We start from the raw sequence: 27,253 nt of genomic DNA on the forward strand, positions 1-27,253 counted from the left end.
GGAGCCGGATGGCAGGGAGTTCCTTGAACTGACAGTTCCCTTCCTCCTCTCCCCTCCCGTTGGTGAAAGGAATTCCCTGATTTGAAGGCTCCGCAAGGCGGGAGAGATCGGGGGCTGGCCCGAAGTAATGTGACAAACGGTTCCAGGCTAGCTCTCTGACGATGGGGAGGTGTTTAGTTGGTAGTCCGACGATGTACCGAATCGGGAGTCCAACACTGTGTGCGTAAATGCATTCACCTACCCTACCCACAAAAAAAAAAAAAAAAAAAAAAAAAATCTTGTTATAGTTAGGACTTTTAAAAAAAAGCGTTATTTGAAAGTATGGACTCAGTCAATTCAATAGTCGAATTGAGCAATAAGAGATCTGTGGCATCGGTTATAATCACCGAAAGTAAACAATGAAGTAGAGGCGGAAATGGTTCTCTCAAATTTTCGTTAACTTCAAACGATTCCTCCGCAATGTATAAAATATTGTCTAAATTCAAAGTTCCGGTGAAACTCGTGTCATCAGAATGGCAAAGAGTCAGTCTAGCACTCAATTAAAGCTACAAAATCAGCTAATAAGAGACTTCGGACGTCGTCTGATTAAAACAGGGCGATAGGCTAGCCACAATATTATTCAATATCGCTCTGGAGTATATAATCCGGAAGATGTCAGTGAATGTAAATGGAAAGGATAGTGGCCTAGGCCGATGATATAAATATCCTGGCAAAATAGAAGGAATGCGAAGGAGGTAGCTTGACGAAGTAGCCAATAAAGTTTGACTAAAAATAAACAAGGCGATGAAGAAAATATAAATCATGACAAAAACGAGAAGGAAGACGTCAATCAGACAAATCGCGATACTACAGGTTGCAACTTTGAAAAAGTCGACAGCTTTGTGTGTGCCAACGAAGGTCAGTAGCGAAATAAACAGGCGGATCATGCTTACCAACAAAACATTCTATCTCATACTGCCAACTCTAAAAACAAGTCGGGAAACCGGAAGCTGGACGCTTCAGGTTTGAAAGGTTTTGTATATTTCTTTTATACAAACATTTGAGCGGTTAGGTGCCCCATTAGAACCTAGCATGTGATATATGCATATATTATGTCAAAACATCCATTTTAGCGAGATACTGATATTCAAAGTCTTGAAATTGCACAGAAGCGACAATTTTGACCTATTATAACTTTGTTAGTAGTAGTGTAATTTCCACTAAACTTGGTAGGATCATGATTTATACTATAGCCAACATTACTGCAATTTCGTGATTCTGGGATGAACTTAAGGGAGATTTTGCAGTCAATTACTAAAAATTATAGTAATATTATTATCTTTATTTGAACAGATATCGGTATTTCGGAGCTTAGGTACCATATAGTGGCAGTTCTGAGAATGAGTTCGTCCTACCTTTCCAACAAATGTCAAAACTAAGACCGGCATCGTACTAGCCGAGACCTTTCATTTGATACGCCACATGACTATATTTGGTGAAAAAAAATGTACACCCCCCTTTTGCATGTATGGGGACCCCCCCCCCCCCTTAAATTCGATTTAGAATGATATAACTGTATTCACTGTATTCATGAGCGTTTACACTTCCCACCTTTTCACCAAATTTGGCGTCAATCGTTATAGCCGTTTCTGAGAAAAGTGTGTGTAACAGACAGAGAGACAGGCTGACAGTAAACCCATGTCAATAAGATTTTGTTTTATACAAAACCTTAAAAATGTGCGTGTGAAAACAAAGTTCAAAATATATAAAACTTTGATTCGGCCGATCCTGTCTTTCGAGACGTAGACGATGAACCAGAAGCGACACGAAGAGTAAACAATTAATGTTTTTGAACATTGGCTCTTCAGGAAAATCTTAGGTCCAACAAGAGTGAAAGGCGGACGGTAAATAAGATACAACCGTGAGTTGTTCCAATTATATATAAACTAGAGGCCGCAATCATATTAAGATTCGAAAGATCCAGTGGGCATAGGCGACAGAAGATTTCCTAGGTTCTCATTCAAAGGTGGAAGGAAAAACCACTGAAACAGTGGACAACGCAATGTACATGCTGCTCGATCGAGAGGAGTGATGACGTAGACTTCGGGGGCCCTGTGCTTATGCGGTAAGACTAAAACGTTTATCGAGGACACCTTCCGCAAAAAATTATAAAACTGAGCACCTAAAGCTGTAAAGCTTGAAGAACAACAGATTTAAATTTGTGATATTGTACTAAGAGAAAGAACTAATTGTTAGACTGCATTATCATCACAGAACATTTTACGGAATATGTATAATATTTTGGGATTCGCTCCTCGCTATAATATAAATAGTATAAGCTGTACTAAGATCGAAAGTTGTGCTCAAAGTTAGCTTTGAAATATTAGTAGTACAGTCAGTGCCAGTTCCTGTAGAAGATCGCCTGATGATTTCGTCTTGAATTCGGGAGTATTCCTGAAGAAAAAGAGTGTGCAAATATCTAAGTTAATTTAGTTAGGTGGGGAAGTCGCAGCTCCAAACACTCAGGCTTTTGTTAAAACCATTGTGCTATCCCCTAAAATCACCTATCCAATACCCTCCCACCTGCGGCGCTCGCAGGCTTTTTCAACTCTGAACACAGCTCCCTGAGGCAGAGAAGTAGTAGATTCTTCATTAAAAAATTTTTTAACAAGATATCTTCATCTGAGTCTGTGGAGACCGGAGAGCTGTATACGAAGTGCAGGGCAGCTGCATATGAAGTGCAGGATCGCCACTACCTCTTCCTAACGTTGGCTCCATATAGCCGATACGACCGCAACTTAAATGTTAGGTTTCGCACAAGATGGAAAGTAGCTACGAAATGTCTAGGCAGGATAGCTCTTCGATAAGATGACATTCTTTTGTCTGCATTGGAAATGCCTCCCCTCATTCTCAACCGTATTGGCAAAATGGTAATTTGGCATAGTAAAAGCAATAAAAAACAGGAAATTTTGTCAAGAGACGTTTCAGTCTATTAGTCAACGTCAATTTGTAACGTCGCGACAAAATTGTCAAAATTGGAGGACGACTTGAGTGACATCCACCTTACTGAATGTGGACCTCATTTTTTGAGAGGGAGCCTGTATACTGTCTGGTAGTTAGGTAGACGAGAAGTTCTTTTGGGATGAACCCTTCCTTTTCTGTCAAAACTGATGTACAGGTGGCTGAAGTGTATCATGACTGTATAAAATTTGGGGTGTTTAATTCGGAGTTTGAAATAATGATAATTATTACTACGTTTAATGTATTTCGGAAGGATAGTGTTCCCTAAAACACATACTATCACCACCAGTTTTCCTGCCTTGATGGGATTTAAACCTCTAATTTATTTTTCGTTTAGCTATGTCAATCATTCAATTGTCTCTAACTGTCGAGTATATATGTGCTTTCAGTATCTGTTTCTACTAGATTCTTCCAGTACTCTCAGCCTACTACGCGCTACTTTAATTTGTCAGATAAGCTGAAGATATCAGTAGATGCTCTCAAAAACATCTTTTCAACGATGATGAAATCGCTGAGATGTCACCAGATTCGATGTGTGTAATGACAAGATGAGGAATCCAAATATTCTCAAAAGATAGCAAGAGTAACTGATTCTGTTACTCTAAACGAATTGTGTTCATATATGGATACCGATTTTAATTTATCTTATCTAAAGGAGACTATCTAAATTATTCAACTGTAGGCATAATTTTATCCTTAAAAAGCAAGTGATTCTGAATGGGATTACCTCCATACCTTTCCATTACCGTCTATAGGCTCACCTCGAACCACCACATTAAGCTCCGAATCTGGCCAACATAAAATCCCTTTGGACTTTGATAATTGAAAAAGATAATCTGAAAATCCCATTTCCTATTCCATCATCTCTTCATAATTAATACCTACAGTTTCGTTAAAATCTCATCTACTCCACATTGCAATAATCATAATCCTACGCCGCCTACCCCTTCGAATCGTCAATAATTGCCTACTCAGCAACCACCTACTTAGCCATCAACACGTGACTACACTAATTACCAAATATCAGTCATTTGCATATTGGACGAGGACGAGACTCCACTAAAGCTCAGAACTCGAGCACGATGTTGGATACTATCCGCTGGTATCGTAATCCTGTTAGGTCGTAACGAAGCGTAAATCGCCTCCGCATTGGCCTGCACCCGAGCGGAATGAGTGAAAACATCCCTTAGATTGTGTGACGATGGCGATTCACCGTCCGAATTTAAATTATCATCGGAAAAATCGAAATTTTCTAACGATTTATTTCGTAGGTAGGACGAATCAATAGATGTCGAGGATAAATGGAATTCATCCATGAGTCGTTCGAAGGATTTCGTTACGGCTTTAGCGACCTTTCCGCTTGGGGGCGGGGGAGATTCAATGCAATCTACAACAGCCGGAGTGGCTGCCGGGATGGGCTCTGCACTGGGATTCGAGTCACGATAACAGTCTTTTCTGTCTATCGGAATTCTATCGATTGTGTTACAACTTGTTGAAGTTCCAAGCACGGATACGGGCATCGGTGGAGATCCAGGAGTGGTAAAAGACGAGGAACAAATGTTGGTCGGAATCGTTGTGGCGACTGTACCCATTTGATGGTGCACAATGTTGTTGCCGCTCACGGAATTGGGGTGGAAATCTTCGATTGGGGTTGTTAGGCTCGATTGTAGCGCGGAAGAACATGGAGAGTACGGTTCAAGGAAAACAGGTGAATTAGCCAAACGGTAGCTGTTACTGCGCTTCACAATATTACAACCCCAGCCATTCTCGCGACTTGCAATCTCATCGACCACGTTGCTAGCAACGGGTCGTTCTCTCTCATCTGGAACATCGTTATGATTTAGGTCAGCTACGTTCCGGATCGATACGCTCCCCTCTTTGGCTGTTGTCGTTGTTGTTACAGAAACTGAAAGTGCGTTGGGACTTTGTTTTTGGGGCGGCCGTTGACAGGAAGAGGATAGAGTTCGTGTGTAGTAGGATTTTGGATGCATTTGGGTGATTCTTGGGGGTCTGGGTGGAAGTGGGGGTGCATTTTCGCTATCAATTTTATTTGTGCTTGCAAATAAACGCTTACCTTCTGCGTCGTACTGGGTACAATGATATGTTGTTCCTGGTGTGGATGAAGGAGGCTGCTGAAGTGCCAAGGAAATGTCACGATTGTCTGCAAGAAGCTGTGCTTTGTCTCTTATATAACGACCACTCAACACATCTGTAGCCATATCAACGTTATGCGTCGCCGCCGCGGCTACAATATTAGCTTTTTGAGACACTACCGGACGCACTATTATATCCTGTTTCCGCGTTAGAGAACCACCGAGTACAGGAGATCTGGGAATCACCTTGGATTCAGACACTAATGCAGTTGCTGCTGATATTGATTCCGACGATGTGGATGATGCTGGTGAGGATGATGTTGCCGCCACTACGGATGAAAATGCACTGGTTGCAGGGTCTTTGACACACGGTCCTGGAGCGAAGGTGGTGTGTGCTCCTTTACGTCGTTTCAGACTATCCGAATTGTAGACAACTTTCCCTTGCGCATCAAATGTGACACGCGCACCCCGAATTTGTGGATGTTGGCGTTCATGTTGCTCCTGTTCAATTTTCCGCTCCTGCTCTTTCTGCTGTAGTTCTCCTTTATTGTCCTTGCCAAGAATATTCGATGTAGTTGTTGTTCCCGTTCCTGTTCCTGATGCCAGTGATTCAATAGCACTCTCACGAGCAGAAACACAATCTTTTGCTATTTGGACGTTTGTATCGATTTCATCGGATGCCATAACGTCTTCCACAGCGTTCGCACTGCTATCGCATCGTATGGTGCAGGGGAGTTCATTGAGGGATACGTACTCAGTCTCCTGGTTGAGATTTCCTGAAAGAACTGTGGCTAAATTACGTTTTACGATGTCGTTCGAGTAGTAAATTCCATTGCCCGTGGTTCGTTTGTGCGTGTTGTTGTTGTTGTTCCGAACATCTGCAATAGTTACATATTCGCCGGCGTTATCATACAAGGACTCATCCGAAATATCCAATGCAGCACTAGCCTCTTTACTTGGCGACGACTTCTTCAAGTGGGGTAGAACACCCTTAAGCTTGCCGAGCATTGTGTTCAACGGTTGTAGGGTGGTTTTTCGGAAATTATTGAAGTTGGCATCCTTCCGCATTTCGGGTGGTTTTAGCGAGTCACCAGAAACAGCAGGAATTGTGGCATAGCCTGTTCCGTCATCTTTGATTTGTACTTTTGGGAGGTTATTGTTCTGATTATGGCTTCCTGTCTCGAAGTCGATAGAATCTAAATCAGTTTCCTGCGGGGGCGGTGGTAGTGGTGGTGATGATGGAGCCTCATTTGGTGGCAAGTCTATTTTCTCACGGGTTCGTACAGTTATTTCTTTCACTGCTTCGTCGTCACTTGTCGTTGGCGTTATTATACACATGGATGGTATACGGCTGGAGTTTATAGCTGTCTTTACACGAATCCTTTCAATTCTGTCGACGCCCTCTAAATCAGAGCATTCGGAATACTCAAACTCTGAATTGCTCCGTAGTCCTTGAGTTGGACTTTCATTGGAGTTAGTCTCAATCGGTGACGAACTGGTATTGTTCCCGCTATCTGGGGAATCGATACGGTCAGGCTTTTGTTGTGTTTCAGTTTTGTCTTGATGAATAACTGCTGACACTTCCTTTTGGATTAGAACGCCATTTCGTTTAATAGTTCCAGTACGCTCGAGTGTGCTTCCGACTGTGCTGCTCGAGTAGCTTCGCTCCAGTGTTCCACCAGATGCATTACTGTTACTGCGATTCAATTTCGTTAGCGAGCTTTTGCGTTCAGGGACGGCGGGACTGGGACCATGCATTGAACTTCGGTCGGCCTCTGTGGCCATTAGTGTTGTGCAAACTGTTCCCGCAGAACTTGTTGTTGTTGAAGTTGAACCTCTGCCAAAAAGTTCGTATTCGCTCTCCGCCGTTAAGACCGTCTGATTTATAGTACTGCTGAATGACGTTGTGCTGGATAATGCTGATGTGGAATGAAGTGGGGTCATGGGCTCTTCTTCTTTTAGAGTCTTTAGCCCGGAGTCGACATGGAAGGATGTGTAGTATCCTTCGGTATCACATGAGTAGGCGGAACTCGTTTCGTCGTCGTAGAATAAATCATGCATCTGAAGGTCTGGAGTTGCTGTGCCTTCACTAGTTACGCTACTAGAAGCCGAAGTGTTCAGGAATCGTCGTCTGCTAATTATAGAGCTGGGAGGGCCGCTTCCAGAATGCAAATTGCTATGATTCAAGGACGTACTGGAAGCACTGGATTTAGGTTGCACTGTTATCTCGCTTCCAATTGATGTTCGTCCTGACTCCGAACTAGCACTCCAGTTCCCACTGGATGAATGGGGTTCGTCCTTATGATCCGCACCACTATTTCGACGCTGACGTCGTAATGATGACGTTTCTCGCATTTTTACAGGATTTATCGATGCCGCATTAGCTGCATTTCCTTTTAAAGGATGCGACATTAGACTGAGACTTTTCTCCGAGGAGGAATATGAAGGCTTTCGTTCATGCGAAAGTTTTCGTTCCTTTTCTAACAGCTTCTTCTTGGCCTTACCACTAACAACTGTTTCACAGACATTGCTATCTTCATCAATGTCTAGAACCTTGTCCTTTTCCCGATCCTTTTCTTTGTCTTTATCCGATTCTTTGTCGTCGTTACGTTGCATCCATCTCAGACGATTACGTCCCCATTGTTTTAACGAATTGAATCGAGTCAATGTGGTCTTACTGTTATCAACATTACCACTTGCACTCTGCAATATGGACAGGATGGGTGGTGAGTCCTTTTTCAACAAATCACTGGATTTACTTCGTCCAACTTTTGTGGAAGCTACAGCTTCAGATAATTCGTGCGACGGTGACGATTGTGATTCACTAAAGGAGAAATGGAAGAGAAAAAAACAAATGTTTTGTGTTGATTAGCAAAAAATTGTTGAGACTCCAGTATTTCGATATTTTATTTTCTAGTTCAGAGGATGATGTTTTTGAGATTAAAGCCAGATACTTTTTTCTGATGAGAAAAGCAATGATGTTGGTATTTACGATAATGACGTGTTGCGATGATAAAAATTATTCAATTCAACAAATGAGTTTTAAAGAACGAATGGGTTTTAATAGAAATGAAAGCTAGACCGATTTTGAAACGCAAAAAAGGATTAAAAGTTGTCTGTCAATAGAAAACTTGTTTGTAAGGCGATATTTTTGTTGGGACTCTGAAATCCTTCTCTAGCAAAAAGTAAATTAGAATTAACCATTTTTGAATTTTTAAACGACGAAAATATATAGTTTCTGTAAAGCGTACCCCGAATTATTTACAAAATAATGAAATGAATTATTAATTTTAAATGCGTTCCCGCGTTGCGTGTGGCACGGAAATTTAATATATTATGAAAAACCCTTAATATTTTTACAAAGACCAAGCTCAGTTACTCAGAATTGTTGAATTGAAATTATTTGAAAAGAATTATTTATCTAATTATCGCACTAACTTACAAGCTGGATCACACAGAACACGCTCTTGAAAAAAAAGCAGTGATACTTTATGAAGCTAGAAAAACTATTTTAAATTATTATAATTTGTGCTGTCTTTGAAATTCCGGCAATTTTTCTTTGATCATCCCCAAGTGAATGAAGTAACTATTCAAATTGTATTTATACAAAAAAGCACGAAGCAGCAACTTTAAATATATTTAGGTGGAATAGCATTGCTTTAGACAAAATGATTTAAAACTCATGCAAGGTTTGAGGTTTGTATACAATATCAATATATGACAAAAAAAATAAAGATCGCCTAAGTCAATCTGGTTTGCTTATGATCTAATTCCAGACTGCGAACAGTTAAATTATCGCCATAATAGGGCGATGAGAATAGTCTAAGAATTGTTCATTTTGTACTCTAAATATGACCAAAACGAGCCCTAAGTGTAGGTTAGATCCTATCATCAGAAATCAAGGAAGCAATCAAAGGAATTAAATCGAGGAAACAATAAGACCCGAAGACATTACAGATAAACTATGAAAAGGGAAGAGCTAGGATCGAATACTCTGGCTCAGTGAGCTCTCCACTAGCATTATTGAGGAAGATAGAACTGGCAAGAACGAACGATCGATATGAAAAGAAGAAGAAGAAGAAATTCATGAACATTTTTGAACGCATTCTTTGCAACTGCATTCGTAACATCGTTCAAATAACCGTGAACCAAGCCGGATTTGTCAAGAACCTCGATACTACTGAGGCAACGTGGTTACTCATGGAGAAAGAACGTGAGAAGCATTGTCCCTTCTCCATTGCATTCCTAGATTTAGAGCACGCATTCGACCGTTTGTGCCAATACCTAGCGTCCGAGGAGCTTGCATGCTGGGTTAAATTATTTCATTGCGACCTCAAGAGGACCATTCAAAAAGTTGCAGGTATATCAAAACCGCTTCCTGTCTCTGTCGGTGGTCGTTAAGGAAGCGCCTTTCGTCATGCCTCTTTATTATTGTCATAGCCACTGTCAGAAGCAATCTACCGGGAAATGGACTATTTAAGTATATCGGATCAATGCTATCAGCCAAAGGTGAACTGCGTTATTAAATTGCTTCATGCATTGGCATAACTTAAATGGCGTTCTGTAACTGGCGTTTTTTGAAGACGGCCGCAATCCAAATGGGGTTCCACCGATCCCTCAGAAATTGCTAGAAAGATGTTTTCGATATGGAGATGTGATGTACGCTGACGAAAACGCGACGATAGTTTGATACGGTACATGGTGTTTTAAGAGCCTCTCGACTGTCTATGACAGGAAAAAATGGCGCAGTCGTTCGAGATTTGACGACCCCGCTATTGAACGGGACGAAGACTAAATATTATTTAATTAGATCTTTTCCTCTAGCAAAATTTTGCTGGGTTGGATCCCTCCATCAGGTATCGATGTAACTAGTAATTGATTGTACGTACCAAGTACGGTCCAAAATAAATATATCATAAAATAATTAGGGCCCGCAAAGAATTGCAGCCGGGAAGTTTTAGCACTCAGCGATATCCAAGTAAATCAATTATTTTAGGGTAGCCAAGATGATAATGGAAATGGTGAGCTTCTTCTTCTTTTTCTTGCAACTTTATTTTTTTTTTTTGCAGAACTAACAATATTTAATCGAATCTCATTGACTACAGAAAAAAAAAACATAAATTCCTCCCTGGCGTTTGGAATTTCTGATTATTAAAAGGGTAGCTTTAACAGTATTGTAAGGTAAAGGATAGATTAACTTTAACAATTTCAATGAGAATTATTTAACAGATCTCTGGCAATAATATTTGAGTGGTCTTTCAGTTTTTGTCGATATTTATTAGTTTGATTAAGTATTTCGTCATCAACGAAAGAAGTTATTAGATCTTGATGAACCAAGGAGCATTTGTTATTATTCGAAGGATCTTTGACTGGTTATGTTGGAGTAGTTTGATGTCCAGATAGGTTTAATTATAGACTTGTACAAAAGTAAGTTGTTATCTAGAATTTCGGTTGATTAGCCAGTAGATAATTTTTACTTTTAGTCGCATTTACATTCGTTTAGCTTCGATATGTTTTCTCCAAGTAAGACGTCGATCGAGGTAGAAGCCAATATATCTGACATTATCAGTTTCTGGAATGTTGATTCCATTTAACGAAATGGGCGGGGGCTAGCCCCATACGCACAGAACATCATTGACCCATACCGCAGAGGCTTACCTCCAGGCAGACCAGCAATAGATCAGATATTCTCTTTGCGGCAAGCAAAAAACCTACTGGAATATGGCCATCAGTAGCAGCATCTTTTCATCGACTTCAAGGCCGCCTATGACAGCACAGCGACGGTAAAACTATATACGGCCATGAGAGAATTCGATATCCCGACGAAATTGATAAAATTGACTAGGCTGACCCTGAGGCGTGTGAGGCCAGATAAAAGCAGCAAGATCACTCTCGAAACCATTCGACATCAACGACGGTTTGAGGCAAGGAGATGCCCTCTCATGCGTCCTCTTCAACTTGACCCTGGAGAAAGAGATTCGATGTGATGTGCAGATGTGAATACAAGAGGCACCATTCTCTACAAGTCCACCCAACTGCGCTACGCTGACGATATTAACATTATGGAAAGAACAATCTGAACTGTGCAATCTACTTTCATCCAGATCGAGCAGGCGGCGCGAGATCTCGGGATATACATTAATGAAAGCAAGATAAAATATATGGTCGCAGCGTCAGCACCGAAAACCAACCAACCAACAACATCGAATCGCACTGCTCAAAGGAAAACAATAGAGTTAGGAGACTACAACTTTGAGACCGTTTAAAATTTCCATCTAGGGTCGAAAATCACAATCGATAACAGCTATCATGATGCAATCAACAGAGCCTATTTCATCTAAGAAAAGCAGTTTCGCTGGAAACATCTCACCTGACCCTCTTACTGTACAAGACTATGATCTTGCCTCGGAAACCTGCGTTCTTAGCAAAAAAAAAATTGCGAACTCTTGATCGCGTTCGAGAGAAGAATACTCCGAAAAACGTTTAGCCCCTACATCAAGATGGACGATTCCGTAGCTTTCGCCTCTGTGCTAGCCAGGCTCGGGAATGTGGGGGGGGGGGGGGGGGGGTCCTTTGAGCGCTTTGATCCCTCACGCTTCATTACTAAAAACCAACGTTTCTATTCCGATGCGTGGGTCTGCACCGGATTCTAAACTCGACATTAATACGGATTTCGCGACGGCCTATCGAATGATAACTAGAACGCGAACTAAATCGGAAAATAGAAAAGAGAAAAAAAAACCGGCTCGACCGCGCGCGTGGAGCCGTAAGTCTCCGGATCCGAAGAAATTCGCACAGAAGAGCGTCCCTCAGTTCATCACCTCGAACATGACTTTCTTGCAGAATTCCTAGGTATTTGTAAGTCTGTTTCTGTAATAGGTTGGATGTGGAGGTCACCAATGCTATGTCCGGCATGCGGATGGATTGAATTCGACACTTGTCTAATCTAAATTCCATCCGAATATCACGACTAAACATGTCTATTATTCGCAACAGGCTTCTGTGGTCATCAGTACCCGCATGTCATCCACGTAGCCTCTAGCATATTACTACTATTATATATATGTATATATGTAATTATTGTAGATTGATCCTATTGTTTGCCATTTGACCATTACCATATTACAAGCCTCTAGAATATTTTTCTAAAATGATTGGCACCAACAGGGTAACCAAGAGAATATGGTAACTGCTATCTGCTTGAACATGACTCACATTCAAAAAATAATAGTTTTCATTGAGATACCCTATTCAGCAGCAGAGTATTCCTACAATAAAAAATAAAATGTCAGATGTCTTTTTATTATCAAAAAGTGCTGATGCGGGGACGTTTATAAATACACAGATCTATATTTTAAACCAAAGAAAATGATAAGGAAATTACCGCACTTTTAACCAGGAATTCTCATTTTTATTATGCTCTTCCAAGGTATATACAACTTACACCGAGTATTGATGGTTGTTACGCTGCCCTATTCCCGCCTTTTTTAATATCATTATCTTCCTCATTATCCTTTATCGTGTTCATAGCGCAGAGCATTGTATACGGGTGAATAAAGTGAAGACCTTAGTCACTGTGAAATGGCAAATCCTTTAACAAACAACCTTTGCGCTTTCGGTGGGCCATGAATGAATATAATGCGCGTGTGATAATGAATTCTGCATGAGTAAAACCTTTTAATTTATTAGAGGATGACTACCGACTATCCGTTCATAGAACACGAAAAGTTTCGACCGTAATTAACATATGTCTTCGGAGATCCTGGAGCTTAGTGAATTTATGGAAATGAAGAAGGTTTGTACAATAAGGATTAATTCTTGTAAGGTGTCGACACAATTTCAGAAGCCTTAGGTGGAGATTATGGTATTACATTACATTATGAATATAAGGTGGTAGTGAGATATATGTGTGTAAGCAATGTGGAGAAAGTATACTTTCCAGCAATGTCGATCACTCATATATTGGTGATGGAATATATGGTACACGGTAATAGTAAAATTGGAGAGCAAAATGGTTCCTGGCCCCAGTTACAATGACGATAACCAGTTGCTTCCTTTTTTGGAGTTTTAAATTATCTACAAATCTATACATCATGACACTTCTTATTGACTTAAGTTCTGATGAAAAATGATTCTACCGGAGTGCATGATAGATTAAATTATCATTATTGTGATAAATATATATAGTTAGAAAAGCAAAAAAAAAACTAATTTTGCCAATAAAGGCCAAAACGATTTTTTGTTTCTTATACGCCGATATTTTAAGAATTTTTGTTTCGGATATTCCGATATTTCGAGGATTACTTTGTTGTCTTCCTCGAAATCAAAAATCCTTTTCGGCGTTATCGGAACAACTAACATTGTTAAGGTTTTGTATGAAAAAAAATGTCATTGAAATCGGTTCAAAGTCTGTCTGTCTTTCACATCTGATTTATTCCGAAGCGGCTGGTATATAACCATATTTTAGAAATTTACTCGAAACCCTCCCCTTAAGTTCATCATAGAAGTACAAAATTTGGCATTGTTACAAAGCATAATTTGCAAAAAATGGAACTATTATTAACAAAGATATCGAAGGTGAAATTTTCCCATTTTCTGTGAATTTAATGCATTCTGAAAGGTCTATGACGTCATCATCATATATCAATTAGTCAATACCACAACAAAGTGAGCTCATATGACTTAGGAGCCAAGTGGGAACATCTTTTTTCCCTTTTTGGCTTTTTTGATCATTTGCATATCAGTAACAATTACTGGAGACAGACATATGTATGTATATGCCAATGAAGTTTGCGGGTAGTGTCTAATTCTGATAGATATATATTCGTACGATAGTGTCAGTGGTATTCAAATCGAAAATATGTTTCCGATTAATTTATATACGTGCATGTATAAGTGCAAGTGCAGCATGATGTCTATTTTTGTAATATGTACATATCTCTTGGTGTTCGAGATAATATGGAAGAATATTTTCAATTGTTAGCTATATATGAATGGAAAAACCTACATAGAAAATTTCTCACATAAGATGAATATAAAACCTTTATACCCGAAACGTCCAGCGATCGATTTAGCTTGCTAACTAGAAATTATAGTTTCCACATTAGGTGAAGGATGTATTATTTTCGTTCTGTACTGATTTTGAGGAACTAACTTTAGCATTTCAGATGGTGATACTCTGAACCAAATAGACTATACGCATCACGTCACTTTAATGATATGATTATTGAGTACCAGGCCAGTTTTCAAAGATCGAGTATTGACCAACTATTTACGCGTAAAACAAGTATTGGTAACTCAACGACTTCAGACAAGCATACCGACGTACTTACAAAAAAACGATCGGCTTAGAAATCCCAGGAAAACTGTCAAGCCTTGCTAGTAATAGAGCAGGTCGGATTCAAAATCTAGCGGGCTGAAACAAGGAAATTAACTGGCCACTTGAAAGTGGATGCAAGACCCACGCATCATGGTGCAAATTATATAGTTAAAAATTAGGCGAAAATTATAACGCAAACAGCAAAAATTACGCTCATCAAACAAAATATGAAAATGGACGTATACAATCTGGAAAACGAATCTAAATAGCAAATAAGATCTTGTCAATTTTAAAACCAGTTGCATATTCAGGAAACCAAAGCTCTAAATATGCTTCTAGAAAATTGCTTACTCCGTTTGATAGGAGGAAACAATCAAATTCAATATACAACGTACAAACCATACTTAGATACGGAAAAATGTATTCGAATGGAGAACGGACGGGCGGATTCAACTAAGGAAACCCGGATGGCCTGGATCATTTCTCGGATTTAGGGATTAGATAACGCGATAGGAGGATCGAGGCAGTCAGTTAAGTATCGTCCTGAAGGTCAAGGCTTGAACCTGGCTGTACAAACACACCGATGATAGACAGGAATCGCATGTATCACACCTCACATGTGATACTAAATGAGCGAGCACCCGAGTAAAATTAGTGTAATACTCTTGGGTGAGCATAATTGTGTCGGTAAGGTTTCGAAATGAAATCCTTTAACAAGTTTCCAGGATTCAAATTGAACTGTTGCATCATATTTGAAGAACGATATTATCGAAAAAATCATTTTCATCGTAGGATACACCGTGCAGTGCAAATACTAGCTGGCACACTAACATGTTTCATCAACAACAAATGCGAATGAATGACGAGTGGACGGGAAAAAAAAGAAGAAGAATATATCAGTTAATTGACATATGCTACATTTATTGATTCATAAATAAATAAAATATAATATGACGAATTAACATTAAATTACTAATTTTTGAATTAATAATTTCAATACCACTGAGCTAATCCCCAGACACTGCCATCTACATCCCCCCCAAAATGTGAATAATCCCAACAAGCTTTGGCACCGGTCTATACCTTATTTTTAATTAATTTAAATGTAATTAGAAAACTAAATTCTGAGGGAAAACTGAAATTATAAATTTTTGTTGCCTAAAGCGAAAGCCCAAGTTTTTAATATGTTGTTTATGCAACTTATGGGCCTAGGAAAGGCCAGGTGGTGAACTCTTTTCAGCTTCTTAAATTTTGTGTGAGACACAATTTTCATAGTCATTGAGTTTGGGTGACTTTTCAGTCTGCGTAAGCCTTTACTAGTGGAACACTCAATTTCTTTCAATATTGTTCTAGTTTCAGATATTTCTGCAAGTTACGGGAATTCCAGGGAGCATTCGAGCTGCAACTCAGAATTTAGGACTAAAGCCGCTGTAGCCAATTAGTGTTAGATTGATTTGACAGACCCATAAGCACAGATTAGAAGATCAACCACATGAAGTTCAAAGAGAGTGATGATTTTTTGTGGAGCATCCACAGAAAGCTTCTGCATTTAAGTCGCGGATTCTTTGCCTTTATGTACCGCTTCTATCGAGGTATTCAACATCATCTGACTGGGATATAACGATGTTGTTGATTTTTATTTGAAGAAAGCTTCCTTTTCACTCATTACTATACGTTTCGGTTCCTTTATCTAAGTTTATCCTCCACATCTGAAGCCAGTTTCCTACTCACTTAGATTCCATTCCAGTCGTAAAGAACCCTGTTTTGAGCCTGCACATGGACTTAAGAATGCGATTTAGTCAGCAAAGGGTTCGTTAGCCTATTAGCCTGTTAACAGGGAAATCTGCGGTGTAGATCGGATAGAGTCTAGGATTGCGAGCATTCCCCTGAGAAACTTCTGCTTTGGTTAAGTGAGGACATCTTTGAATTTCACTTGGAATCTGCGGTTCGTTAAATATAATATTAATACTTTGTGGAAAAAAAACAAAGAGCTAGCATTTGATTTCATTAGTAAAAGCCGTATATCTCATCAAACATTTTCGCTACATCTATGAATACTGTTGTGTAACAGATCTTTCCTTCAAAATTGTTGCTTATTTTTGCTACAATTTAGTGAACTTCTTCTATTGCATTGTGCTGCTTTTTAAACCTGAATTGGTATATCGTTTCTGTCTGATAGGATTGACAATAGTTTTAGAATTTTTGTTAAGACTTACCAGTCTGTACGATTTCATTTGATAGGCATCCTTTCCAGGCTTTGAAATCATTGCATTTGCAATTGCATTTTTCCAGCAGTTTGGGAAATATTCGATACATAGGATAGCATTGAAAATTAAGCATATCTGAAAGCTGTTGCAACATGAAAGAAGTGACCAAATCATATACTGATTTCAGGGTTGATTTTTTTCCTGTTTTGAAACTTATAACTTTAAAGGAAACTTCTAGCTCTCAAGAAAACTTGCATATGACTCAACTTGGCGTTGAATCTAGGTAGTTCGTTTGGCATTTGTGGCTGCGTTGGCCAAAATATAATACTTTTTGCGGAGGAATCCTCTGGTTTGCCCTCATGGTCCAATTGACTATGATAATTTTCACAGGAGATCAATAATCTTTAACTGTTTTCCACAAGAGTAGTGAACAGATTCAGAGGTGGATAGCACGACCAAAAATCGTTGGACCGTCTATAAGCGGCGAATAAAGGAGTGTCTCTGTGCTCCGCATTATAAAAATATTATCCAATATAACTAAATATAACTAAATAGGAAAGCGAGCCCATATATTATTAACTTTATTTGAACAGATATCGGTATGCAGAGTATTTCGGAAAATAGGCACCATATAGTGGCAGCCTCTTGATTTTTTTTCAGATTTTTCGGTTGGTTAGTTTCTGAGAATAGGTCCGTTGAAAAAATTATTAATTTTGACCCCCCGCACTCCCCACCTTTCCAATAAACGTCAAAACTTTGGAACTTCGGACTATATTTAATAATAATAATAATCGTTAGCGCAACAATCCATATTGGATCAGAGCCTTGAAGTGAGTTAGAGCACTTTATTCAAGACCGTAACGGTACATACTATAGTACACTATAGGAGGCAATGTGATGAGCATTGCGCTTGCCCGAGATTATTACCCTGATTTGACTCAGGAACTCATACACAGCTGAGTCGACTGGTATCCATTTGACGTCACATAGTGATAATAGAGCGAAACCATGAAATCAAGCGCTGACCAAATTAATTTTTCAATAAGTTTATTATGTCTCGCGCTGTATAACAAATAGCGCAGTCTCGTTGAAACCAAAGCTCACTATGGTTGCGGGGTTCACTTTTAATTAGCAAACAATTTGTTATTATGGTTGGATAGCTGGTGAATATAGTGATAGCTCTTGAAACTATTCAGATTGTCCATTAATTCTGCTTGTTAATGTATCCATTGAACTAGAAATGCACTTCATTACTGAAGATAATTTCGCGACAAAACCACTGATTTCCTCCTAACTATCCAGAAATCAACTATCTTTACGTACACTTTCAGTTACCACAGAGTGTTAGGAAACCTCAACTTCTGTTTGGTATATTTGGATGATTTTATGGTTACGTCTTTCTCTGAGTCCGAGCATTTAGAACATATCGAGTACATTTTTCCTTTTCCTTGAGAGCCGGTCCAGTACTTACTGTTGAGAAATACCAATTTCTACAATCGCAGGTGAGATTCATCGGTCACCTGATTACCCCTGAAGGCATTCAACGGCACCCACTCAAGGCGCAAGCGATTTCGAGCTTCCAGCTTCCGAAATCGTTAGGGATCTGAGAAGGTTCTCGGACATATTAAACTTCTATCGTCGTTTGTTCAATCTCTTCAATCCTTAACGCCTTCTTCTCTGGGCAAAAAACCAAAGACTCCCGTCTGATTGTATGGTACCCATAGGCTGTCTAGGCATTTGAGATCACCAAGCAACAGCTGGTGGATGTTACATTTCTGGCATTCCCTCAGCAAGATGCACCCCTAGCTGTACTCGTCGATGCTTCAGACATTGCCATATGTGCTGTTCTTTTCGAAGTGAATCAAACCTGGCAGCCATTGAGCGTCTTCTCCCAACAGCTTAATTCCGCTCAACGGAACGATAACACCTATGATCGTGAGTTACTCGCCGCGTACCTCGTAAATAAATACTTCTGGTGTTCCTTTGAAAGTAGGGTGCTCATATTATTTACGGACCATAAGCCACTCGCTTATACTTTCGCCAACTTCGGCATCGGAGCTTTGTCAGCCAGTTCACTTCCGACATTCAACACGTGTTTGGAAAGGATAACGTAGTTGCTGACGCTTTGTCATGTGTTGCAGAGGTGAAGATCCCCGCCACCATCGATTTCCCGGCAATCGCAGGAGTAGAAGTCATCCAGACCTTGAGGACCAACTCCAAATACATATTTAGGGAGTTTCCTATATTTGGCTCAACATCCAGTATATACTGCGAGATCTCAGACAAGGGTCCAAGGCCATCTATTCCGGCCAATTTCCGAAAGGAAGCACTTCACGCCGTTCACGATCTGCTGCATCCAGGCATTCGGACAATGAATTGGTTAGTCACCGCAAAGTATTTCTGGCCTTCCATGAAAAATGACATTAATTCCTAGACCAGACAGTGCATCGCAAGCCACAAGTGCAAAACTACAAAGCATGTGAGAAAAGAGGTAGGAGCGTTTCCACACAATCCACCTCGATATCACTGGCCCTTTGCGAGACTCGCACGGTTTCAGAAATTACCTCACAATCATCCACAGGTTCATGCGGTGGCCTGACGCAATACCTCTGAAAGACATTACTGCACAATCTTGTGCAGAGAAACTTTGTCGAAATTGGATGTCACGCTTTGGTGTGCCGCAATTACGATCACCGACCAGGGAAAGCAGTTTGAGTCCACCGTTATCCCAGAATTGAGCAAACTCCTCCGCTTTAAACGCCACCGGACAACCGCGTACCACCCGCAATCCAATGGGAAAGGTGGCACAGGACACTGAAAGTCGCTATAATGGCCCAAGACGACCCTTCTTGGTCGCAGGTCCTGCCACTTGTTCTTCCTGGACTCCGAACAGCTAATCGCGAAGAATTTGCTGCAAGTCCCGCGGGGCCGGTATACGGGAAGAACCTGAACCCCAGCGATCCTGTTCTCAACATCAAAACGCGACTCAACGCTACCGGTCTGTTGCGTCCACTCAAGGATGCAAAGCTAAAGTCGTCAGCAGCTATTAACCACGCGAAATCCGTGGCTGACGTGCCCAGGAATCTCGAATCCTGTACGCATGTCCTAATTAGGGCGCACACTCATCGCAGGCCGCTGCAGCCACCTTATGAGGGCCCCTTCCAAGTCCTCAAGCGAGGCCAGTATCATTTAGCCGCAATGTCGGCGGCGCGGTCAAACGGATCTCCTTGACTCGACTAAAGCCCTTCGTCCAGTCGCGATCAGGGCGAGAGGCGCGCGACGCGTCTGTTTGTTGATGGAGCTGTGCGTCTGGATCCTCGTTAAAACCCCCCTTTTATTTCAGCTGGGGGTGGAGTGTTGTTGTGGAACGCACGCAAGTGTGAATCGTAGCGGTCATGATATTGAAAAACAATTTTTGACAGCGAATATTACTTTTCGGTGTCACTTGGAATTCGAGACAAGACGAGTCAGAGGAGAGAGGTGACACCTATTAAATAATTAATTAATTAAAGAACAAAAGGTGTTTTAGCAGAATATTCAATGAAAATGACATGACAATTAAAAACACCTAGCTTTTTTCCTCTTACATTTTTTTTTCAGGTATATATGTATGTATTCCGGAAGCTATTATACTTATTTCATTCTTCAGTACTCTAGCTGAAGAAGACCACAATAAGAAAGAAGTGAGCTTCTGAAAGACGTATACATATACATAAATTAATAAAAATAATGAAAAAATTAAAAAAAAAACAATGTGTATTTGACATTTAAGACTTCAAGCATCAGAATCGATAACTATTATACTTTAATCACATGACAGTTTGGCATGAATCATAGGTGATTTCTCAAAACAGAAGCAGGTGGGAATACCGGAAGCTAGATGCTTCGATGATAAAGATTTTGTGTTGTGCGTATTTTCCCATTCGTACATATCTACAAATTCAAAATATTCCTTGATATGTCTCCAAGCTCCAACTCCGCTCTTCATATGAGTTCACTTTATATCATCAAGACGTTATACACGTCTGAATGCAAGAAATTCACGTGAAATATATCATTTTGACCTTCTGGTTCTGAAAACGAAACCTGTTGCACTTTTTGAGGCACACATTTTGAGCCATCTCTGGTGGATTCTCCATTGACCATCGAGGATTACTAATGTTACCAACTTTCCAACAGCTAGGAGAAAAAGAGACCTCTTGGGGTTACTGTTTAGAAATCATGTAAATTATTGAAATGAATCAATGATCACTCAGTGATTTTTTAGAGGAAAGGAATCCAAGGGAAGTTTGTGACGCATGTATGGAGACAGAAAATAGAAGTAATATCAGAGAACGTGGACTGGCCGGAGTGGTCTTTAAAGGATGAAAATTTTCCTTCGAGAATGATTGAGGTTTCCGTTCAAGTATTTAATATGAGTTGTTGTTAGTCCTTCGTACAGCTGATGTCTCGCTGATGACTGTCAAGGACGGAATCTATTCGCACTCTTTAGCAGCCGTGGACTTCAGATGGCGAAGGCTTACCACCTGTGCCAAGTCAAGGAAGATTTGGTCCGCTTATAACATAGCCCGATCACGACAGCTCATGTGCCAGATGTGTACAAAGGTATCAAGATTGCGGCGGTCTGCATGAGGCACTGGTCCATAGGGGACCATGTCGCCAAGTTCGGCATATGTTACCATTGACGAAGCTGCGGACAATTCCTCTGCGATTGCCCAGCTCTAGCTGGAGTCAGGCTACGGGCACTGGGTAAATCATTCTTTGGCGACCTCAGAGAGATTTCTAGCTGCAGGGTGGGAGAGTTGCTCTCCTTTATGAATGCTACGGGCTGGCTCTGAAGATCTGAACCGGCTGGACTCTGCCTCCCTGCTCTCAGTAGTGACGATCTTAGGAGTGTGTGGTATCAAAACGGTACTCCATAGCAGCAATTGGGCTCCTCGGCCACTGATACCTACCTACCCCATGAACTGTTGTTTTATATTTAATTTACATTTTCTAGTGTTATTTTATCTTATATAAACAGGGGTCTTTCTGGTGGGGGAGCAGGAGTTACTTGGGCGTACTCGTGTTCTGCTGGTAGATTTCCAGAATGTAATGTCATTTTAGGAGGTATACGATTGGCCGATGAACATTTTCATTTTACTTTTCGTGTTTACTTTGTACTTGTGTACTTTGAACGACGTATTATGCATTTGCTTATATAGTAAACAAGATAATTGGCGTGATTTTTTCGAAAATGCATACCTGAAAACCCCGGCATCCAGGACCTGGCTCATTTTGACAAACGATTTAACTTAGTCGACGTTAGTTTTCAACAGAATGATACAATACCAGATAAATTATGAAATAATCGAGAGAGAACTTTTATTGCAATTTATTATAGATAGCGTTTGGTGTTCTTTGCAGTGGTGACAGGTTAAAGCAATTTTAAATGAATATGGTATATCCAAAATGAAATGTATTGAAAGCATTTCGAGTATGAAAGCTACAATGGGAAGCCTATAAAATGCACAGCGGACAGTAGAAGTGAATTGTTAAGTGAAAGAATTAAGAGTTAATTGTGAAAATGAATGTTTTAAATGTGTGTATTATTGACATATCGCATTGCTATATATGGTTTGCGCATTTAATTCTCAATAGCAATAAAACATAAATTCGTCTATATCCTTCATACTCACTGTTTTCTCTATATTCTTATTATATTTCTTTTTTTCTACATTTTAAGTACTCAGTGCTACTGAATATTTGTACTTGAAATATTCCTAATTATAAGCAGGTACTTGTTCCTAATATTCTTTTGGCAAATTTTCCGATTGTCTAGGACTAACTCAACTCATTTTCCTGATAAAAACAATATCAAATCATGGACTAGACGATAAGCATTGAAATCGACGACAGCATGATCTGGAAATAGAATGGAAATTGTTTGGTTGCTCAATTTTGAAAAATTGTTTGGATATATGCTTCCTTTTGTGAAAAATACCACTAACCATCGTTTAGAAAATTGACATATACTTGCATAAATCATAAAAGAGTTTGAATTATTTTCAAAATATTGCAAGAAGAAAAGTTTGAGAGCGAAGGGTTATTAACATTAGGCAAAACGTTTATGTTTATTTATTTCGTTTTGCAGCATATTTATCAAGAGAAATTTGGATCACATGCAACAGAGGTATTGGAGGTTTTTTGTCAGCTTGGAACTATTTACTGATCTGTTGCTTTCAATTTATTTTTTAATTTCTTAAGTGACAATTATTATAGCATGCAGTTATTGTCACGATTTACAAAATTCCCTCGGTATCTTTACTTCAAGATACTTATATCGTTCTGAATTAGTTTTGGATTCGCGTACACATTATTAAAGAAGCGAATTTTTCAATATTAATGCGTTGGTGCCATATCAGTTCCTAAAGATTTTTATGATTCTCTTGGGTACTTTGTTCGAGAGAAGAATATAGTCGTAATTCAACTTAATCTTCTATACCTTATTCTCTCACTATCGTAGCTAGCAAATAGTCTATCTGGTGAAAAGCAAACGATTGTTTGGAGAAATTGGTATTCGAATAGAAAAATCAAATACATGCGTATCTTTAGGCAATGTATTATGTTTAAGCGAAGACTTTTTCAAAATTATTGAATAGAAACCTCAACATGAAAACAACAAAAATTACGCAAGAAAATAACAAATGAACGAACATACAATAAACCTGACGCAATCTTAAAACTAAATCATTCTGTCTTAAGCTGATCTCATTTTATTCATAACAAAATATTGCTTAAAGATTGTTTAGTTCTATTTTTAGTATCACCTTCTGTACATTTATTTGAACATAAAACTTCAAATTTCAAAGGAAAACGGTTCGATATTCCCGAACACGAATCTCACGACATCGTAATACTGGAGTTTCATTCGGTGTGTTAGTACAAAAAGAATTTATCGTATGAGTTTATTATTTCTTGTTAAGCTTATCCTTTTTCTTGAACCTTGATTGTATATGTACATAGTTTATACATTGTACAAATGTTTGGTACAATCGTTTTAAGTGTACACATAAATGTGTGCTAGGATTATAAAAAAAGCATCACAAAATTTGAAAATCCCCTTTCAAGGCCAGATTTCATTCATTTTCAAAAAACAATTATATATGCACAAAACATGTTACAAAACACGGTTGTAATCGGTATGCAGCTAAATGCATTTAAAATATTGTTATTTTCAAATATGCAAAAGGCAAAACAAAACAAAAACATCTGATTAAACCGCAAACCATGCAAAAATCTTATCAAGACACTATGCAACGGTGAAACAAACAGCAATTTATTAGATTTGAATCTCAAAACAGTCCGAAAAATAACGAATCAATAACAACACAAATTATAGTTTTTTATTGAGAAATGAAACAAAATGTATATTGGTAAGAAATGAAACTCAAGAAATAATTTTGTAAAACAATTTCCATTTGGGATGTTATCATTTCTCATGAAATATGGGGAGTAATTTATTATTGATACGTACCCATTGGCAGCCTCTTCAATTTCCCGTTGATCAGTACCCGCGATCGTGTTGCGACGCTTCCCGCGTGGTTTCCTTGATCGTGATCTTCGCTTAATCGTTTGTACATCATCATTTAAATTATTATGATCACCGATTGCAATATAGTTTGTCATCGATTTTCGTGCATTACACATCCGTTGAAAACGACGACCAGTTACATCCACCGTAATAACTTCAGCCGGAAACCTGTTGATATGAAAAATGTCCTTCATTAGTTAGAATCCAATTTATTCATAAATCCATAAATTCTATTAGGTTGGGTCAGATTCCATATTTAGATGACATGTTGGAGTGGAATTTAAGGGGTACAATTAGGACGCAAGATTCAATTTGCGCGGACGCTTTCTGAAAGTTTCAGGGAAAACTGAAAATTCTAGGCAGGCAGCCAAAAGCTTCCTAGAGCAGTGTAATTTGGGGAAAAATTCATTTAATGCCTGTTTGAGCTGTGCGTTGCGTAAACTTTCAGCTGAACAGGAGTTATTTCGTTTTTCCTGCCAAAGTATAAGTAAATGAGCCTGGGTCGTATTAACGTAGGAGATGCCTTTATCTCGTGAGCGTGGACAAACACCGATTTGGCAAACGTCCAGCGGTGGGTATGGACTGCTATGCTTAAATTCCTAATGCATTATGTAAATTTTGCCGTGGAGCGACATAACATCACTGCCAAGTCGACTCACTACGAGTTTATTTTTCAGAGTAACTTTCATAAGACTGTGCGTAAAGCAGATTGCAGGCTGGCTCTACTTAACTTGAAGGATCGATCTTTCAATCATCTGAGTGGGATGAAATCGGGCCAAGAGTAGATCGATGAGTGGAAGTAGATTGCTGCGTGCTGGAGGTCCGTCTGCTGAAATGAAGCGGAATTAAGTGCGCAATCCAGGTCGCCATCCGTGCTTATAGAAACCTCATAATGCAAGGCCGGTTTCAGAACGATCAGTGCAGAATGCATCGTTTGAAACGTAACATAAAAACATAAAACTGCGGGCTTATAGAGCCGGCATAATTTCTAGGCTTGCGAAAATTCCATGATGGAAAAATGGGAACTTCATTCAAACATGACTCCATCAATATACACAGCCGTAGTTCGTTTAATCTCCACTTTTTGAATCTGCTATATGATGGCTTGCACTGTGCAGGGAGTCCAATAAGGCTGTGCAGTGCTATCAGGTTGTGAGAATGAGGGTCTTAGACAGCAAGGTCTTACGGTCATAAAAACATTTCGGGTCTGTTACCACGAGGAATTTGGGCTTCTCCAATGAACTACAATGAACTAGTATTTCCGGATAGCTGAGTGGTTAGAGCACGAGGCAATCGTAAGGAATGTTGCGGTTCAAATCTCACTGGCGGCACTGGGATTTGTATCGTGATTTGACGTCGGGTACCAGTCGACTCAGTTGTGAATGAGTACCTGAGTCAAATCAGGATAATATTCTCGATCGAGGGCAATCCTGACCACATTGCCTCCTATAGGGTACTGTAATCCTGTAGTGTATCGTTACGGTCTTGAATAAAGTGCTCTAACACACTTCAAGGCTTTGATCCGATTGGATTGCTACGCCAACGATTATTTTTAATGAACCACGCTAGAGGTAGGCTTTGCTGCATGATTGTCAACCAGACCAGCCATCTACTATAGCGTTATGATATATGGCCAAAAACGATCTGCGGAGCTGTAGCCGGATTTTTTCTTATATACATAATGCATCCGAATCGAACAGTCTTCTAAAATAGTACTAATTGCCACTTGCTGATTGCACAAGAGATACGTTCTCTGCTAATGCTATATTGGAGAAAATTCAGCTCTCCTATGAAAATAGTCGGACACGGAAGCTTATAAGCCAAATAAGTGAATGCAGCAATTTGCACGAAGCACTTATCAATAGACGACTTGGCACGCCCTATAATACGCACTTCTTCTTAGCGACTAGGGCGACCACAACTCGTGGGAGCTGCGGTATCAAAACGTGTGGTATCACAGTACAAGTTGCGTCACTTTGACCGAACTACCTACCTTTTGTAATAAAAACCAGAAATAAATCAGTGATCTGAGATACTGTAATATATGATATTTTGAGCAACAATAGCGAAAAATAAAAGGAATTAATTCTTAAATATTCATATCCATACGGCGGAAACGGTTCATTTGTAGCGAAAGTATACCGTTTTGCTGTCGATGTAAACCGATGTCCCTTCGAAATTGCGTACATAAGTTGCGGCCGTAGGAATTTTCAGCGAATTCCCGAAGTTTCGCAAGCTGATCAGTGTTGGAAGGTAAAGGTCTTTGAAAACGACGTTGAATGAATGCATCAAGGATCGTATTCATAATATGATGCAGGTCTTTCTATCACTGGAAGCTGGCTTTCCTTGCACTTTATCACAGTAACGAGAAAATTTATACATAACTCTCACAGAACAGAGAACGTATGCAATACAACAGCGATTTAACGTATACTCACATTCAGTTCATTTGATGATACCGAATTGAAGTTTTATACCGCCAATTATCCTGACTTGAGCTTTTGATTGATCTGTTACTCAATCAATTCTCAACACCGATCTGGTCGACTACCACGGTTTTACTACTGATTTATGTAAAAAAGGCTTATCCATCAGATTACAAATTTAGTTGCGGCTCTATTGTCACTTCACATGAATTGCCAACCTGCACAAATGGCGTTCGCGATCTACAGGGTCAAATCCTGTTGATATATCAGGACATGACATGTCACAATTAAACAAAAAGCTTTGATACATGCTGCCCAATATCATAGCGTTACTAACAGAGTACCAGTCGACGAGGGAACAAGCCGATTATCTTGAGGAACGCTAGTAAGCAGAATTTTAAAATGGTGTACCAAAACCTACAGACTGACGATCGCACACCGACTAGATCGATTAGGCAGCATCACTATTTCAAATAAACATTCCTCATTTCAATAAAGCGTATTATTAGTTCCCAATCGAACCAGAAAGCCAATTAAAGACCACGACCTGGATTATTTGAATTCACTTCAATATTTCTAACGTGCAAAAAACCGTTGCGGAATCAGAAAATCGGAGGATACAGCCAAATTGTAGA

General features: G+C 39.6%; 1 protein-coding gene across 2 annotated transcripts in view; it reads right to left on the reverse strand.

Moving 5' to 3' along the window:
- LOC119651312 overlaps positions 1-27,253 on the reverse strand; it is a 306,769-nt gene that overhangs the window by 33,251 nt on the left and 246,265 nt on the right. For both annotated transcript variants that reach the window (XM_038054841.1, XM_038054842.1), the window contains exons 4-5: positions 24,136-24,360; positions 5,075-7,917 (exon numbers count right to left, since the gene is read on the reverse strand). In XM_038054841.1, coding sequence (XP_037910769.1) covers positions 5,075-7,917; positions 24,136-24,360 — 3,068 coding nt within the window. The remainder of the gene's footprint in view (positions 1-5,074; positions 7,918-24,135; positions 24,361-27,253) is intronic.

The sequence above is a fragment of the Hermetia illucens genome, chromosome 3 (assembly GCF_905115235.1).
Source record: "Hermetia illucens chromosome 3, iHerIll2.2.curated.20191125, whole genome shotgun sequence".
NCBI classification, from domain to species: Eukaryota; Metazoa; Arthropoda; class Insecta; order Diptera; family Stratiomyidae; genus Hermetia; species Hermetia illucens.